This window comes from Daldinia vernicosa (genome assembly GCF_022497035.1).
Source record: "Daldinia vernicosa strain CBS 139.73 unplaced genomic scaffold F5Y00scaffold_20, whole genome shotgun sequence".
Classification (NCBI taxonomy): Eukaryota; Fungi; Ascomycota; class Sordariomycetes; order Xylariales; family Hypoxylaceae; genus Daldinia; species Daldinia vernicosa.
Genome location: NW_025953936.1, coordinates 15,680 through 34,245, shown reverse-complemented (window position 1 = coordinate 34,245; position 18,566 = coordinate 15,680). Strand labels below are relative to the sequence as shown.

The window sequence follows — 18,566 nt, the reverse complement described above, 5'->3', positions numbered from 1 at the left end:
ATATAGTATACGTTCCCGTCTTGTCCAATGTGCTTCCTTATTCTCACACACCAAGGCACCCTAGATAGGCGGCGGCCCCAGCCCCAAGCCAACCGCATCCCTCACCATCCTCATCGTCTCCTCCGCATTCCGCCTCGCCACCTCGGCGCCCTCCGCCTCCAGCTCATCAAGCCACTTACCCCCCTTCCGATTCAAAAACTCGCTATGCCGCTCCTTCATGCCGCGCAGCTCTCCACACACAGCCTCCGTCACGAGCTCCTTCAGCTCCTTGAGCGAGGCGCCCTCGAGCTGGCGCGCCAGCTCCTCGGGGGGCAGATGGCGGAGTTCTTCCTGGGAGCTGCTGCTGCTGCACTGCGATAGGAGCCGCAGGAGGTTGGAGACGCCGGGCCGGGATTCGGGGTCGTAGGTTACGGGGCCGAGGTTGTCGGTTACGGCGCTCTTGATGCGCGTGCGGATCTCGGCGGGGGGCGCGGTGATGGATATCCGGGAGCGCCAGTTGGGTGTTGATTTTGACATTTTGCATTCGGGGTTGGAGAGGGACATTATGCGGGGGTAGGGGCCTGGGGGGTGGTGGTGGTTGGTTAGTGGTGGATCTTTGATATATTTGTATATAAATATATATATAGGAAGGGGGAAGAAGGGTGGTAGTGGAGTGGGAGAAGAGGAACATACTAGTCATAGTCTCGGGCGGGACGAGGATTTTCTTGAACGTGTGGTTGAAATTCGTGGCACACTCGCGCGCGAACTCGAGGTGTTGCCGCTGGTCGTCGCCGACGGGGACGTGGGTTGCGCGGTGCACCAGGATATCGGCTGCTTGGAGCACGGGGTAGGAGAACAGGCCTAGCTTTAGATTCTTCATGGCTGCTTCGTCGAGATCGACTGCCTTGTTTTTAATCTGGAGTTTACTCTGTAACGTCGACATTAGATACTCGAATTCGGGATATGAGAAGGTAACCATTGATTGATTGATTGATAAAAAGAGTAAAGGGGTATATAACATAACAGAGGACCGACAAACCTTCCACTGCGTCATCCTCCCCAGATACCCCATCGACGCGGTGCAGCTGAGAATCCACATGAGCTCGGTATGCTGGGGCACGGAGCTCTGGAAGAATATCGTAGACCCTTTATCCGGGTCGAGACCGACGGCCAGTAGCGAGGCTAGCATCTCGCGGCGACGTAGACGTAGGCTACTGGCGTCTTGGGGCATGGTGATGGCGTGTAGGTCTACGACGGAGAAGAATAGTTTGTCCTCGGGCTCCGCGTCGTCCTGAAGCTTTTTCCATGGCTTTAATGCTCCTAGGTAGTTTCCTAGGTGTGGAACACCCGTGGGCTGGATGCCGGAGAAGATGACTCTGGGCTTGCGTTCGTTTGCTATCTCCCCTTGCTCATCGGTACTGTCATCGGTACTGACATCGGCCAGGAGATCGGTCAGGACATCGGGACTGACATCGGGACTGACATCGCTGGCAATAGTAGACTCGTTACGTCTTTGCTGTCTTGTTGCTGAGTACCTTATGGCCTGTCTTCGTATTAGACCAGCCAGGGGCCTGCAGCGGGTACAGAGTGTTTGGCGCATCTACTCGGACGCTTAAACACTTGAAAACTTATATGATGCCTCAATCTGTGAGTTTGGAGGCTATTCGCTTGCTTAAAAGAAATGACCTGTGTAATTAATCACTAATGAGTTATACGAAATATGAAAAATAAAATACGAAATAAAAATCTTACAAGTGCAATTGCTTATACCAACGACCTCAGCCCAATTATGAGAATAAGATCTTGAATCATTTATAACTATCCTTGTGTGTAAGTCGGATAACCAATTGAAAAGATTCTCGAATGAACGCATTTTGGACTAGTTAAACACAGTGAATACTGTGTATAGTCACACTGTACATAGCTCTCAATATTACAGACTACAGTTCACTTGTGAGGTAGTTATGTCATTTAAAAACACGCGAATAAGTTGTGAATAACTTCAAGAGTAACATAGTTATTTAATTGTATGTTGCAACAAGAGTATTAACTTCATTGTACAGATAAGATAGTATATATATATAGCATCTATCTCGTATGCTTGAACCTCTCGCTGGCCAGCAACTCCTTCACCTTTTCTACCGTGCCTAATGTCTTGTCTCTGCCAAAGCTCTCCATCTTCTGTTCTACTATCTCCTGTAGAGACTTCTCTTGTGCATCTGTCTTCTTACCAGTGCCTATATATATATATGTCCAAATTAGCCAATCGTAATCACAGCACTATGATGGGTTTGGCAATGCAATGCCCAACTTACCAATGCTGTCAAACTCCCAGACATTTGCCTTCATACCGATACCGTAGTATGCATGCTTCTGCAGGTAGGCTAGCCAGATCTGCACCGTCTCGGGATGCCCGTCCCTGATCTGTATCAATCTCCTCCTTGTGACCCTCTCGAAGTTCTCTTGCGACTTCTTGAAGATGAAATGACTCTTTGGTACCGTCCATCGCTCTATGATCTTAGGAAGAGGTACCGGGCCGAATGCCGGGAGGTTCAGGTAATATGCGGCTCGGAGCGCAAAGTCGCAGAAGAACTCGAGGTTAGGGATGCTGAAAGACCGCAGCTGTAGATCGCACGAGGGAACTCCATACTGTGCTTCTCGTCGCAGGGGCTGGAGGTAGAGGGCTTGGACGGCTCTGGGAAGTCGGACCTCGTTCTCTTCGCGGGGATCTGGTAACTCGTTTCTGGAAATCGTATAAGTCATTGCGCATCGTACGAAGGGTCCAACCCGTATACATACACGAGTTGAGGAGGACTGGACTTTGAATCGGTAGTGGGATCGGCACTGAGGACATAGTTAGTAAACTAGAAGTTATTGACCCGTTCGGACTGTAAGTCAAGCATTACACCGAGGCTTGCGTGCGGGCGCTCACGATACCTGCTAGGGTATTTCGTGATGGTTGGACCTTTGAGATGTTAATGTTAATTGGGTTGTTCCAGAACTCCATTGTCCGGGGAACATACCAATGGTCTAGACAAGGCCTGCCGTAGCGGCCTTATTATGGTAGATCTGGTCATGATGTGACAATTCTTCTCTCTTTCTCTCCCCCAGAGTTCAACTGCGCGATCTTGAAGATGAAAGAAGAAGTGGATCCTCGATGAGGCTCGAAATTTGAGGTGTTATCGATAAGTACTTTTACAACTTCAAAGATTCCTATGTACATACATAGAAATATGTGATATGTATTAGACGAATATATTCAATAAATAGCTCAATCTTTATCAAAGCTTCCCTTATCTTATCCCTTATCCTTTATCTTTAACCCCACGTTACTGCCTACATCCTACAATTCACGATTCCAACAACTTACATCGAATCTGGGAATCTGACTGTTAGAGAGCGAAATAGATCCAAGTAGTCAAGATGGAGGTGGCAATGAGATCGTGGGGTAATAATTCTCCCTGTTTCCCTTCTCCTATTCCTATAACTACCTAACTACCGAATGAAATACTAATAAACGACCCCGCGTAGAGCTCGATAACGACATCAAGCTCGTCGATCCCGTACGAGACGCCCTTTACAACTACTCCGACGACCGTCAAACCGAAGTAAATTCCGCAAAGCCCTGGAAAGATAACCCAAACCACTTCCAACATGTGCGCATCAGCGCCGTCGCCCTCATCAAGATGGTTATGCACGCCAGATCAGGCGGTTCTATCGAAGTCATGGGCTTGATGCAAGGCTATACAGACGGTGATACTATTGTTGTCACAGATGCTTTTGGCCTTCCAGTAGAGGGCACAGAGACGCGTGTTAATGCCCAAGATGACGCCAACGAGTACATGATCCAATACCTACAACTCTCCCGCGACCAAGGCAGCCGTCAAGAGAACGTTGTGGGTTGGTACCACAGTCACCCCGGATACGGCTGCTGGCTCAGCGGCATCGACGTCGGCACGCAAAGCATGCAGCAGAAATTCAACGATCCTTTCGTCGCGGTGGTCATTGACCCCGATCGTACCATCAGCGCAGGCCGCGTCGAGATTGGCGCGTTCCGCACATACCCCGACAACTACCAACCCTCCGAACCCTCTACCTCCTCATCCTCCGGCCAGGCCGTACCGCTATCCAAAGCCGAAGACTTCGGCGCCCACGCGAGCAAGTACTACAGCCTAGAAGTATCGCATTTCAAGTCAACGCTAGACTCGAGCCTGCTGGAGCTGCTGTGGAGCAAGTACTGGGTGCAGACGCTTTCGCAGAACCCGCTACTGACAAACCGCGACTACGGCGACAAGCAAATGCTAGACCTGGGCTCCAAGATACGCGAGGCCACCCTTTCGTGCCAGCGCAGCTATAGGGGAGGCCCGGGTGTAGGGAGCAAGGGACTCGACGCGGAGATGGAGAAGCTTGCCCGCACAAGCCACTCCGTCGCCATGAACGAGAAGCAAGGGCTTATGGCGATAGAAGTCAAGGCCAAGATTTTCAACGGGCTGGGAGATACTGCTGCTGCTGCTACCACTACAAATCCAGCTCCGGATACTACTATTACTATGGCATAGGAATAGAATTTTCATAGAGATATGACATGGCACGCGTTGTGTGGCCGCTGTTACGAGATATGAAGCATTGGACGGCGTTTTCGGCATCGGATGGGAAAGGGGGGCGTATTATAAAAAACTAAGAATAGTAATACAGAGTACAGGATGCTTTGTACCTGATATACACGAGTTTTCTTTTTCGTTCCATGACTTTGACTTGGTCGACTATTGTCTTTTTCTGCGTGGCCTGGACTTGTGGTCGATCAGTACCTAAGACATGCAGACCAGACTTGACTTGACCTAAACTTCCTACTCGACCTCTTTAAGCTCTTCGCTCTTAGCCACTTCATATGCCTCCTCCACTCTCCTCATAGTCTCCTCCTTGCCTAGCACGACTAGACTCGGTATCAACGACGGTCCGGGCCGCGACCCGGCGACGACCCAGCGCAGGAGATGGTATCCCCAGAGCTGCGGCTCTTGGTATCCAGAGCCAGGCTCGGAAGTCTTCGGCGTGGCGTATATAGACCTAAGGAACGGCAGGATAGCACCCTCGATCCCCGTCTTAGTCCACTCCGAACCCTCCAAAGCCTCTAGGATATCGCGCAGCGTGGCGGTGAGTCCCGAGACGGTCTGCGGGTAGCGGTCTTCGTCCTTCTGCCGTTCTTCTTCTTCCTCTTCTTCCTCTTCTTCCTCTTCTTCCTCATACTCCTCCTCCTCCTCGGCAGACACCCCCAGCTCCCTATCCGTGAAGAGTTGAGTTACGTTGGCCATCTCCTCTTGCAGACTAGAGCGGTACAGGGACTCGGGGACTTGCCAGATCAGGAACCGGTTGCGGGACACGTAGGTCTCGGCGTCTTTGTAGTTCTGCATGTCGAGCTGGAGGACCTGGTCTAGGTAAGATTTGGAGATGGTTCCGTTGGCGGTGGTGGTGTCGCTGGCGAGAGGGACCATGGGGCCGAGCTCGGATACGATTTTGCTGTTGACGCCTGGGGCCGGGGCTGCGGTTGGATCTTCGGGGTCTGTGTTGCGTGCGTCTTCGTATTTCTGCACGCGGGATGTGAGAGCCGGGAGGAGGATGTGGGAGACGTGAGATGGGCCGTGTGCTTGGGCGAGACGCTTTACGTGTGCCTTTTGGAGGTACTCGTGCTTGTTGTTGACTGTGATGTCGCCCTTGGTGAAGCCGAGATGGAACTATGCTTCTGAGTTAATATTATTTCGCCTTATCAAAGGTTTGGACTGAATGGGAGTTTAGCTCGACCGAACGACGCCGTGCCACTTACCCTCTCAACCATATCTTTCAGATCCATGACTTCTTGCTGCCCCTTTACTCCCCTTCCCATGCTCCAACCCAGCAGCATGACGTAGTTGAGTAGTGTGCTAGGTAAAATGCCACGGTCTCGCCAGGATGCGATGTCGACGTCTCCATGGCGCTTGCTTAGCTTTTGCCTCTCCTCGTTGACCAAGAGTCCGACGTGCGCGAACGAGGGCATCTGCCATCCGAAGGCCTCGTAGAGCGCTACGTGCCTGGGTGTAGATACTAGCCATTCCTTAAGTTCCTCTCAGTCAGCCACGATTATATATTGATATCAAAGAGTGACGCTAGAATGTTACTCACAGCGCCTCTAATAACGTGTGTAATCTCCATCAAATGGTCGTCGACCACGTTGGCGAAGTGGTAGGTTGGATATCCGTCCTGCTTAATGATGATGAAATCATCTTCCACGGTAGGCTTCTTGTAGTATCCGTAGACCAGGTCGTTGACGACAGGCTGCTGGCCGCATTTGAATCGTACACAATGCGGCTCACCGTTCTCCGCCCGGCGCGCGGATGCATCCGGAGAGATGTGCGTGCAGGTCCCGTTGTAGATGGGCTGATTGCCCTCTTGAATGCTTATGGATCTCATCTGATCCAAGTCCTCGGGCGTGCAGAAGCATCGGTAGGCGAGGCCTTCATTTATCAGCTGTTCCGCATGCTTGCGATACAGCTCTAGCCTCTCTGACTTTGAATAAGGTTAGTATCGCGATGATAAAGTGGTGAGCTATGATATGAATACCTGCTTATATGAGCCGTACTCCCCGCCAACATCGGGACCTATAAGAGATTATGGATGAGAATTTAGAGTAGGCTACTAGGTGAGTGCAAATCTCGCACCTTCGTCCCAACTCAACCCAGCCCATTTTAGATCTTCGAATAACCTCGTCTCGGCATCTTCTACGATTCGAGACTGGGATACGTTAGAACATAGACCCACCATTTAAATCTAGAAGCGACTCAAACTCACCTGGTCCGTGTCTTCAACCCTGAGTATGAATTGGCCGCCGGTGGCCTTCGCGAGCAAGTAGTTATACAATGCTGTCCTCAACGAGCCTATATGCACATATCCAGTTGGAGATGGCGCAAATCGCGTCCTAGCTGGCGTGTTAGGGAGAGAAGTCTTGGATTTTTCAGCTGGTTTGGTTCGGCCTGAGAATTTGTATCGTTTTAAAACTTGCGGTGGTCGAGCCAACAAGGGCCGGCATAGAGGACCACGTATGATATAGAGACCTCTCATGACCCGTCATGAACCAGTTCTCTTATTTTCTAGGTTTGTTAGAATAATGTTATTATGATTTTGACTTACACGCCAGTCATGTCATGTGCTTTGAATTGGATGCAAAAAGTTTCACTTCGATTAATGCATATATTATTACCCGACTCATGCTATCCGAATCCAGATCTTGATATGCATATATGCAACACTCGAGACTACAACGCAAGATTTCCATGAATCATACGGAACTCTCATTATTAATTTTTGAACAAGCACAGGTAATTATCCTTCGACTTATTTATTAGTTAAGTACCTTGTAGTAACTTAGTTATTCTATCTGAGACCATGCTTAGGCTTTGATGAAAGACTATCCACAGCTATTCTGTCTGTAATATTTCTCTGCGATCTCACATAGTTCGAAGGTAACCTAGGTTGGCTGGATTCTCTCGATTGAGAGAGTCTATGCGATTAGACACCTTTGGCGGAAACCGTGAACTTTGGTGTCTAACTGGATTTGCTTAATGTTAAACAAAAAGCCGATATTAACCAAAGTGTTGCATCGGCTGTCTATATAAGTTGTAGGACATCGTAGTAAATATTCCTTGCCAACGCCGGAACCTGTGTCAAGATTGGTGTTGTTGACAGACCAATATTAATAGTGAGATTATTATATTCTCGATGAGGGGGTTGAATAGAGAATAGGAGTGAACTGGTCGCGCCCAGGGTGTAGGATCGACGAGGGGGTTGAATAGAGAGTAGGAGTGGTCTACACGACTTGCGCCTACTTTAGAGGCTTCGACGCTTAGTCCTTCGTCTATCTTGCTGACCTGCGCCTCTAGAGAATCCCACGGGATTGCTTCCATGGGGTGGTTGGAGAACTTGTCTAGGATTGGATGGGGAGCGGGGACGCTATACGCCAGGAATGGCCTCATCCCATTCTCAGGCTGTATGACATCTTCAAGGGCTCTTCGCGAGTGCGACAAAGGCTTGATTTTATGCATAGCGGGGGATGGCGTGGTTGGATTGCTGGGCAGGTTTTGTATGACAAGCCAATCAACAATCCCCCATACTTATACTCAAAACGAAGTCCAGCTTAAGACTTAAGGCTCAAGGCTTAGGCTTAAGAGTATAAGATTTAGGGGTTACGAGCTATGAAAAAGATGTCAGTAACGGGATTCTTTATGAAGTAAAGACAAATTGGTACTGGTATTGGTATTGGAATCAAAGATAAAAACCAATAAGGAATCAGACCAAATTAAGATAACTTACTTAACAACGTCCTTCGTGTTCGTTGATTACCGGCCGGACACTTTTCTTTGACTCGTGATCTGAGTCTCCTCCGTCCTTGGTGTCCTTGGACGCCAAAACCACCCTAGTTGTCGGAGCTTAAGAGTCGACTACCAATTCAAGTGAACTCGTCCCAAAGATAGTCACGGAATCCACATAATGGGACGTCTTATGCTGTGGAAATACGGCTAGTCAGAATGTATTGGTCCATGCACACCAATATTTCGATGCTCCGAGTGGAAAGGGCAACTTACATTGAATAGGTTGCCCTAACTGCGAAGAGTGTTGTAGAAACAACTACCACGCACCCGTCCAGAGTAGATCCATAAGCAGTAGTTTGTGCCGCAATACTAATAAGCATTAGTCAATGCAGAATTGCCTAAGTTGATTTTCGGCTTACCTGTAGTCTTAAGTTTATGTAGTCTTAAGTTTATTTATTGTAAGGCTTGCGGAATAAGGCTTGTTCCGAGCAAGTAAATGTTTATTAATATTTATGTTAGTTATGCGGCTGCTTGATGGTGTTGGGAATCGGGATGTTGAGTTATAAGTTGAAGACGAAAGACAGAAACCGGCGGCGTGTTGGGGTCCGCTGTCGGGGAGATTCGAAGGGGATATTGGGGAGGATATTGGGGGGTTGGGTTCTGTTCCGTATCGCGTGTGGGAATTAGAATTAGGTGTTTTGCTTCTGATGAGCGTGAGGACTTGTTCGTTAAGATATAATTCCATTAGGGAACATATCTATGTTAAGGAAAAGTGTTAGCATCCTTCTCTTGCTGTGTAAACTGCTACAGATTAATACCTAAAATTGTATCCGTGGTATGGTAAGTGATATTGAGTTGATGGATGTTAAAAGGTTACTGTTCCATGTTGCTGGCTATAATATCGGTAAAGTTAGTACCTAACCTAGGACATATTCAAGGTGGGGGTAATGAGTCGGTCCGCCCTGATGTATAATAATATTTAGAAGAAGATATATCATACCTGGAGTAGTTGTAACATGACACCAGCCCTTCATGTGTTGTATGGGCACGACCATATCCCTAAGGAATCCTTTAAGCTTCTCTTGGCAAGCAGTTTCCACCGCGTTAATCTAAAGGACACGGCTTTTCAGTAAGTGTTCTGTCCAACTAACCATAGCGACTCCGGTAAGGTTGTCTTACGGCTTATTGGAATTGCTAAGATAAATTGAAGGTTAGTGCCATAAGCTCTTTTCATATACCAGGAACGGTAGGCTAAAAGAATAGAAGTGTAGGTGATGTGAAGATGAAATGGTGAGGAGTGTTTCCAAAGGATAGGATGTTGAGTTATCTGAGAGGGCCAGGCCAGAGGTGTTGTGCCGCGCCGCAAGATACTTGTGAAGTGAGAAGGCAAGGTGAAGAGGATAATACGCGACAGGTAGACAACAATATAAAAAGAGAATTGTAACATACCTTAAGGAATGATGTATAAGTTGAGTTAGGGAAGTTAGGTAGATTAGGTAGATTAGGTAATTGGGTCGAGGAGGAGACAGGGTGGGTATGATGCTCTTGGATTCTGAGCGTATTATAGGGGTAGGTATGTGTTAGGTAAGTCGCGGAGATAGAATCTAGGTATAGATTTAAAATTAGCCACCTTCTAGTCAAAGATATGTTTGGGAATCTAATGGAATTTGTAGGAATAGGAAAGAACGAAGGGACGCGCGCTTGGAAATAAAATAAAGTCCTGAGGTTGTCTTGCCCACCTAAGGCGGTGTATATCGCATTGCGGGGTAGTGGTATCAGAGCAACAACAATGGGAAGAAATGTGATGTGAATGATATGAAAAGAAAGTTGCGAAGTGATGGAGAGAGGTGATAATGTTCAGGGAGAGGTAGATAGAATGCGAAAAGTGTAGACATGAGTGCTAATATGAAGGGGAGAGGGTTGTATATCCAAAGGGGGACTTCACCAAAGCTTGGTAAAGAAGCACAACAAGGAAACCAAGATCGCGATGGTCTCTAACTTTGTGTAATGTGTGGAGATGTGATGCAGAGCAAAGGGGAATGATAAGAGAGTCTGAACATACCTCGTTGATATGTATTGTTGTTAAGTTAGCGAACCTCCCTTGTATTTGTCTTTGATCTAGGTTGACCTCCCGTTGAGAAAGGTAAAGATAATTAAAAGGAGTGTAAGGGAGGTTAGAATAGATATAGTCCTGACTTCGGATGAAGCTTGTGGTGATTAGGAGTTGTGATTAGGAGTTTAGGAGTTTAGGAATTAGAAGGAAGTTGGAAAAGAAATGTTGAAAGGTGGGAGAAGGGCACGTTCTTTTATACACTCGGAAGGATTGCTACGAGAAAATTCGTTAGCCGACTTGCCAGCTGGTCTACTAGCCGGACAATACGACTACAGTGGTTCTACACCTGCTACCTATTGGTCTGCTGAGCGTTGCCAGGTAGAGATAGGGGTAAGGTACTGAGTCACATACGAAACGCGGTTTCCTCAGGACATTTCCCCGCCATTAAAAGTCAAACACGGCAAGTACGATGCTCGGGGAAAGTGCATCGGTGCACGGACTTATCCTGTATCTACCTGAGTACCTACATATGTTGACTGTATCTTGAGTTAGGACCTCAGGTACCTACAAATGTAGCGTCTCCCTGATTGGAGACAGCCGAGATAGCCGAGATGAGCCAGGCCCCTTCTACATGACAAAAGTATTTCGGTAACAATATCTTAGGCAGGCTTGAAATAGGCTCTACGGCATGGGATTAGGATATCACCATGTAACTTCCACTTGACAGGATATTTTAGTTAGCAGTTTTAAAGAGACGAGAAAGATTCATTTCCTGTATGCGGTAACAGTGGCGTCTAGCAACTGTCCATTGTTGGCTTAATAGCTACCTAAACAGAATCATTCAGATAGTACCAGTTATTAACCACAAGATGACAACCTCTCACCCACAATTAACTTTGGAAAAAGGAAACTTCACAGAAGGTAGAGTCAAGGCCAATGACAAAATACAACAATCATCTCCCTCATTCATAGCATTGGTGACCAGATACATTGATTCCTCTCCTTCCTCTCTTCCCTCACGTCCTCATCGATTTCATGGTCGGCTATATCCTTGGTCAAGTTAATATACAATAGCCACCCACCTATGTAGTTAAGGAGAAGAAAGATAGATAACTTACCTCAGACAGAAGGCTGTTCATTATCCGCCTCATGCTGCTTCATAGCATGGTACTGATGACGGTATGAGCATCGTACAGCCGAACGCTTTGATGTGTAGACTCTAGTACACGGTTCCGCATTATTTCCTCTTCCAGGCCAAGAGCATTGGTACGATGTATCTCCATGCTTGATAGGCTTGTGGGTAAGCCTAATGTGGACTCTAAGCTGCTTCTCAGTGGTAGTAGTTGTAGCACAACCCGGCCGGAAACATACAGTTCCCATGTGGATAAACATGATGTGCTCGAGGAAACTGTGTCTAATTGTGTAACTTTTCCCACAAATAGGGCACGTGCTTTCTACGCGGCCTTGTGGATGTTGGCGATCCCGGCGACCCTGGTGATCCTGGTGATTCTCGTGATCTTGATTCTCGTGGTCGTGATTCTCGTGGTCGTGATTCTCGTGGTAGTGATTCTCGTGGTAGTGATTCTCAAGATTGTGGTTCTCATGATTGTGATTCTCATGATTCTCCAGATCCTGATATCCACTGTAGTCCTCCTCGTTATTCTCACGAATTTCAAGATCCTGGTAGTCCCCGAGATCCTCGTGATCCTCTTGATTCTGGACGGCTTGCTGCTGAGTTCGGGCGAGTTCCTCACTAAGTTTTGCAAAGAAGGCCGGGTCGATAGGTAAAACATCGGGGGGAGGAGCAGAGCCGGGTCTGTCTAAATTATGATGTTAATTGAAGAACACAAGTAAATAAAAGTATAATAAAGGATAGAGGCACCGTAATATCTCTTGAGCGATATTGACGCGAAGCAATCTATAGGCTACCTCCAAAAGATACCTTCAAGATCATAACTTCTAAAGGAGAATCATAGAAAAGGTTCACACATACAAACTATGCCAGGGGCCTGGACAATGCCATTTTCGAAATAATAAGTATCGGTAGGCGCGTGGTAATAATAAGACATTTTGTGATGTCTCGCCGTTCAGGTATCGTCAGCCTCGTACGATATTGGTAGCTGGTAGGTAGTAGGTATGTTGGTCGCGGGGTGTGACTTTGGAACAGCGACGTGGATGGTTGGCGACAAAAACAACGAGAATCAAAACGATAATGTGTGGTAAAGATTACAAGGTGAAGGTCGAAGGGCGTTGGTAGTGTTGTTGGTGAGAGTGAATAAAACGACACAAAACAAGAAGGAGCCGGAAAAGGTTGTTACTTCGGGAACACGTAACTCGGTAACAACAACCGCGGATCCACCACGTCACCTGTAGGCCTCAAAGACGTGTACCGCAGTGATGTTCCCGGCTGTTCAAGTGCAATTTATTTCCTATGCAGGGTGGCAATATGAATGAATCACTTGAAGAATGGCGATGCAGGTGTCAGCAAAAGACACAAATGCTGCACGCATTATTCATTTCCACCTAATCTCTAGATGGCGATAACACAAGATGCCAAAGCAGGCATTTTGATATAGGTCCATACCCCGATTTTAATGGCGCTTTTCCTAGGTATTATGCCCAATAAAGTGTTAAACCAATTTTAAAGAAGATGTGAAGCCAGATCTTGAGCAATCTATCGTATATATCAGCACTCCTTTGAATAATTTGGACCATCCTGCAGGAATACATAAGGGGGCAAGGCAATGTATCTATATAAGGGAAGTTCATATATCTAACATAATGAAACCCTTTCCTTAGCCTAATCACAAGCTGGTATTTTATATTGACTCCCTATTTGCTATTTCTTCTCATTTATTATCAATGCTCGATATTGTTTGTATATGCCTAACCTCACTATGTATGATTGTGCCGGCTTGTTGTCAGGATTCTAGATGAGACATCTAGGACAAAGAACGTGTACGTATATACGAGCCGTGGGCTCGCCAGATAGGTTAGAGTTCCTCGTGGAACAATGAAGTTGTTTCCATACTGTTTGGTTCCACCTCGTGACACTTGTGACTACTAAGAGCAAGAAACTATGACACGCCATGATTATCCGCCTAAAGAATAGTTTTACTACTGTAAGATGCTAAAAGAGGCCACATCACATGAGGAAACACAATGTGAGGTGGCAGGGGTCTAATCTTCAGCTTATAAGCGTAATGATAATCATTTTGACTCATGTATCTCCTAATGATATGGGGGTGGGATGCCTTATTTACCTATATGAACCTGCTATCTGGTAGCCATCCCCTTTAAATACCCCTGTTGTCCCTCGATAGTGATGTTTCATCCTAGAGCATTTAAAAGTTCAAGTCTACGCATTCCAGTTTCAGCTTCAACTAATGAGCCCGCATATGATGTTTCTTATATGTGGAGAATGTAGTGACTTGAGGGTTCTCGAAGCTGGGCCAGGAATATTAGAAGAAGGAATTCCAAGATAGACGGCTTCCACGAAAGCTAAAGGTGTCAAACAACAGAAGATAGGTACCAGCTATTCTGCCACGTCACCGAGTTACATTGCAGCTTATTTAAGTAGATCCATTGAAGAACGAGAAATTTAAAAGATTTTATCATTGCACGGAGAACTATGGGTCTATCTATATCTAGAACGGTAGGCATAATGAAAACGCTTATAATAACTACTATCGGTGTGTTAGGTCTAGTATCGGGGGTTTTGTAGAGTTGATAGTACGATATGCATGGTACACTTGACCCGGCTGTATTTAGTGTAGGGGGATTCCTAGGCCTTATATCGCTGATGCTCATTCAAGTTCCTTCACCCTCCAGCGCGTACGACAGTAGGTTCATTGAACGTGTTGAAGTTAAAGTGATAGTTTGGTAATACAGTAAAACCATCTGATGGATGAATAATATGACTTCTCCCTGTCTAAGGGAAGGTAAAGTGGGTTTCCTCGAGTATTAGTTGTAGTAACGGCGATGTTTTCTTTATAAGCCCTAGGTAAGAAAATGTTAGTAGAGGCTTAGTTCTGAGTTGGAAAGAAGCGGAAATAGAGGAGATGGGGGATACTTACGATGGGTTGTCTCCTACTTAAGATAAAGGCGACATAAGAGTATATCGGTGTTGGTAGTAAGTAGGCACTAGATTTGCCTTGTACAGTATTGATATATTTAGTACTTATTGCTGATATTGAAACCGAAATCTGAAAGAAAAGGGTTAATATAACCTCTGATTAAACAGGAGACAAGGGGCATGAGAGATAGTGGGGGGTTTTACATACCGGACATTCCTAGTCGCCTTGACCGTGAATATTGTTAATTTGTTGAGCCACCGCCCTCGATGTGCTCAACTGTCTCTCTGAAGTTGGCGGGGCCTACCTGGCCACAGCCTGCATCCTAGCCAACCTCAAGTGGCGCCGCCAGGTCTGCGAACAGGAGCCTGGGCAGGTCCATTGCCCCTGAAAACGTTTATCTAAATTAGCTTCCCGCTCTGTATATATAATATGTGGTTGTAATGCACTTACCTTTACAGGGCCCCAATGGCCTGCGGCTGGACCAGGTTGGAAGACTTGGCCGGAGGGGCACCAGCCGGAGTCGCACCAGCTGGACCAGCTGGACCAGCTGCTGATACAGCGTGGTCATCCGTCGTTAGTTACTCTTGCTATCATCCCTCTCAGCTCCGGAGACCGCCGTTGGTGGGGGGGTTAACCACAAGGTCCCGCTAACAGTTCTTATTGTTAGGTAGTTTAGGTTAGGGGGTGAGTATTAGCACCTGCGCGGGTGTTGCTGTGCGGGTGTTGCTGTGCGGGACCTTGGACTAGAGCTTTACATTCCTCATCATACAATCATATGATGGTAGTGCTCGTTGTCGAAGTAGGGCCACAGTTTTAGAGGGGAATTATAATTGGGTAGTTAGGGAGTTACTAGTTAACATAATGGTTAGTTCAGGACTCAGACCAAGACAAGAGATGAGGAAAAGAAGGGATAATGAGTCACAAAAGAACTCCAGGAAATACCTAGAAGGTAGCTGAAAGACAACAAGCGAGGAGAGTAAAGTTATACATACCGTTTAGTTATAATAATTAGAGTTATTTAACATCTCCACCCATAACATGGTTGTGAATTTGGGGAGAAGAAAAAATGTTGTCGAGGTTCCTCGGAATATTAAAGCTTATGTGGAACTGGTTTTGTATTGCTGGTGCGTTGTTAAATCTAAAAAGACTGCGGGACCTCGTCTGTTTATATAACCAGCCCCGGGGGCCTCGTTCCTTCCCTTGATGCCTCGATCGTGACTGCCTTAGTGTCCGGGATGTTACTCACGACTGTAGCCAGCTGTCCACAACTGGTAACGTGGACCGAATGTACCTAAGTTTATAAACATACGGTCTGTGCGTTGCGTAGCGCAAGCAGGTGCAACCTGCCTGCACAAGATGTGGTTTGAGACACTGTGATAACGTATCTATTAACGGTTTAATGAAGGAATTCGGGTGCACGATAATGCTTACTGTATGAATATCTGTGCATCTAAGGTTTCTATTAAATAATATTCCTTGATTAAACTAAACTAAGAACATTACTATTTTTTTTATTTTTTACAAACACTTAAGATGTCTCTGAATGTTTGACCGACACATGATCGTTGGTCACGTGTGAGGATACATGGTACATGTATATCGCACAGATGCCAAGTATAGGAGGGCTCCATTTTACATTTTACATGCGTCTTCAATTTTATTTCAACGTCAGTGCTACCAACCTCAAAAGACCTTGTGGTTCAGGTCAACTCTCACGCTAAAATCGGAATTTTATCCATGCCGCCAAACAATATCACATAACATAATTATGATTTAAACGAGTGAGCAACTATCTGGACTTCATGTTACGGTGCGTACAGGCTTGCAAACAGCGTTGCCAAACAACACCAAAGGTTAATGGGATCGCTGCAGCGCACCCGGGATATGATTCGGGGCTGTTATTCAAACGAGTGCTGTATTGAGGTAATGATTGACTAGCTAAAGGAAAGGGCTCTGACAAGCTCTTAAAAGAGTGTATGAATATGACCTGAATGCCAGCCCTGCGGCTAGCCCTGATGCTATCCCCAATTCAATCCCTACACTCTACCAGATGTAATGAGCGTGTCTACCTAGGTAGGTATCTAGGAGCATACTGTCGTTAACAAGGTCGGCGTCCTCTGGATCCATGGAGTCCCAGGAATCCGTGTCAATCCTCAGGCAACGTAGAATAGACAATTGTTGAACTCTGACGGAGGATCCTCACTTGAAAGTGGCAATTCTGCTCCTCACATTGCATTTATGTCCGAACTCTACGCAATAGTCGACGGGCTTTTCAAAGACCAGAACGATATCCGACCCTCCAAACTGGAAATAAGATATCTCGTCGCCTTTTTCGACCGACTGGCCTGGCTTCACTGTCAGAACAACCGACGAAACCTGGGCCATGCCAATTGGCAGTATAGCAACCTTGCCGTAGTTATCCGTCTGAATCACGACCACCCCGCGAGTCTGGCACCACTGGTAGCCGGGTTCATCCGGGGCATCGAGCTTTCTTGGATTTTTTCCACTGCCTGCAGTAGGGTCTCTCAAGCGCTTTTGACCTACGGGTGGCTTTTTAACTAAAAGACCTCGATCAGGGGCTAAACCGGGATGATCTGGGTCCTTGGTGACCTGAAGATAGACTAGCTCTTGGATCACCTTGGTCTCCAGAACTATCCCACTGACTGGTGCATGTTGCCGGTGATAGTCACTCGGACTGAGAAAGGCATGCATGAAACATCCATTATCGAAACCTTCCAATCCCCCCAGCAGTGTGTTAATTGGCCAGGCAAATCCTTTGACCGTGACAGTCCTATTATCCCCCCCGATAGTGACAATTCCATTCTTAACTGGGAATTGCTCGCCAAACTTAGAGTCCGCAGCGCTGACAATGACGTTGTCTTCCTTATCCTCCGGTATCAGTGGCCGCGCGACGTCGATGTCCTTCCATTTCCGGGCGAAGAACTGATTGAACGACGCCCACCCCCCTTCTGGCGGATCCTGCCACAAGTCTGCTTCTTTATTGTAAATAGGGTTCTCGTAGAAACTCTTAATCCCAGATGCAGATTCTCGGGTACTCAAGAAGGATCCGAGTTCCTGAGCGTAGTGTACCTGCCAAGATGAGAGTGGCTTGGGAACACTTCCAGCATTTTCGGGCCTGATACTGGTTTGGTAATCGGCGACCTCGGGTTGATTAAACACCCAGTAGAAGACCAATAATTTTCGAAGGAGGGCGTCGCCTTCCGTGTCCACTGTCGGAACCCATTTCAAGAGGTCATCGCAGAATCGAAAATAATCCTCCAATGTTTCGATACCTTCCTGGGACATTTCTAAGTGTCCGCCATTCTCTGGATCCTTAGCACTGTTGACAGCTTGAACAAAAAATTGATGTCTACCGCTATCGCAGGCAAAAGCCTTAAATTCCTGAACGAGTGGGTGGTATAAGGGACTCATGATTAGGAAAAGGGTGTAGTGATAGAATGATAAAATCTAATGTAGTAAGCGAATAATACTTTTAAGATAATTAGATCTTAAATCGCTCTTTTTGATAGTGGGCTATGATGAGTGTTTGTTTTGGAATGGAACTTGGAGGATATTTATACCTTTCCACCGGCATTGGCAATACCGATGCCCACTCCAAAGTCCCGGACTACTAGTCAATCCGGCACTTGGGAGTACCTATCAACTCTATTCTACTAAAGAATATCAGAAAAGTAAATTTGCAACATCGTCACGATCATCAGTATGCGTTACCTTGATTGAAAATAAAGCCAAGCTTATCGTTTGAGTAGTTTTGCATCGGCAGTAGCACACGAGCGGCAACAAGCCTGCTGAGACGTACATGGTAAATTAGCCAAGCTAAGATTTGCAACCTATGCAAAGATGTAGTTAGTATGGTATTGGTACAGCTAGTTTCGATCTGCTGGGTTCAATACTTCCAGGGATTCATTCATTCGATGTACGGGGTATTCTGGGTAGCTGGCGATCTAGCCCTTATAGCTACACTGTGTATCCTGGGGATTTAAACGCTCTTTTACTTTTCCGAACTCGTGCCGCGTTGAATCCGACTGGTAGATTCTTTCCAGCACATAATGAAGATGTGGGGAAGAAGACGGTTCTACATAGTATGACTTATGAGGCTGC

The 18,566-nt window shown here is 46.6% G+C and overlaps 6 protein-coding genes across 6 annotated transcripts; 1 reads left to right on the top strand and 5 right to left on the bottom strand.

The window, feature by feature from the left end:
• Positions 1-60: 60 nt before the first annotated feature.
• F5Y00DRAFT_252803 (uncharacterized protein) lies at positions 61-3,056 on the bottom strand (the record flags this gene model as incomplete). Its single annotated transcript, XM_048009971.1, has 8 exons — positions 61-560; positions 673-907; positions 1,019-1,499; positions 2,087-2,216; positions 2,295-2,708; positions 2,825-2,843; positions 2,888-2,944; positions 3,003-3,056. The coding sequence occupies 8 exons, from the start codon at positions 3,054-3,056 to the stop codon at positions 61-63; spliced, it is 1,890 nt and encodes a 629-aa protein (XP_047865277.1).
• A 265-nt stretch (positions 3,057-3,321) lies between these two features.
• F5Y00DRAFT_235513 (Mov34-domain-containing protein) lies at positions 3,322-4,688 on the top strand. Its single transcript, XM_048007571.1, has 2 exons — positions 3,322-3,427; positions 3,511-4,688. The coding sequence occupies exons 1-2, from the start codon at positions 3,403-3,405 to the stop codon at positions 4,536-4,538; spliced, it is 1,053 nt and encodes a 350-aa protein (XP_047865276.1). The 5' UTR covers positions 3,322-3,402; the 3' UTR covers positions 4,539-4,688.
• Positions 4,683-7,144, bottom strand: F5Y00DRAFT_65449 (uncharacterized protein). Its single transcript, XM_048013966.1, has 6 exons — positions 6,799-7,144; positions 6,669-6,741; positions 6,571-6,608; positions 6,133-6,516; positions 5,798-6,064; positions 4,683-5,708 (listed from the first exon to the last, which is right to left on the bottom strand). Exons 1-6 carry the CDS (start codon positions 7,066-7,068, stop codon positions 4,827-4,829), a joined length of 1,914 nt encoding a protein of 637 aa, XP_047865275.1. The 5' UTR covers positions 7,069-7,144; the 3' UTR covers positions 4,683-4,826.
• Positions 7,145-7,337: 193 nt separating this feature from the next.
• Positions 7,338-8,747, bottom strand: F5Y00DRAFT_65445 (uncharacterized protein). The gene is made up of 4 exons (XM_048013965.1): positions 8,735-8,747; positions 8,589-8,684; positions 8,317-8,508; positions 7,338-8,196 (listed from the first exon to the last, which is right to left on the bottom strand). Exon 4 carries the CDS (start codon positions 8,046-8,048, stop codon positions 7,671-7,673), a length of 378 nt encoding a protein of 125 aa, XP_047865274.1. The 5' UTR covers positions 8,049-8,196; positions 8,317-8,508; positions 8,589-8,684; positions 8,735-8,747; the 3' UTR covers positions 7,338-7,670.
• Positions 8,748-11,487: 2,740 nt separating this feature from the next.
• On the bottom strand, positions 11,488-12,437 carry F5Y00DRAFT_261482 (uncharacterized protein; the record flags this gene model as incomplete). Its single annotated transcript, XM_048011212.1, has 2 exons — positions 11,488-12,188; positions 12,362-12,437. The coding sequence occupies 2 exons, from the start codon at positions 12,435-12,437 to the stop codon at positions 11,488-11,490; spliced, it is 777 nt and encodes a 258-aa protein (XP_047865273.1).
• A 3,678-nt stretch (positions 12,438-16,115) lies between these two features.
• Positions 16,116-17,876, bottom strand: F5Y00DRAFT_269343 (putative phosphatidylserine decarboxylase; the record flags this gene model as incomplete). Its single annotated transcript, XM_048012421.1, has 1 exon — positions 16,116-17,876. The coding sequence occupies one exon, from the start codon at positions 17,874-17,876 to the stop codon at positions 16,644-16,646; it is 1,233 nt and encodes a 410-aa protein (XP_047865272.1). The 3' UTR covers positions 16,116-16,643.
• Between the last annotated feature and the right edge of the window lie 690 nt (positions 17,877-18,566).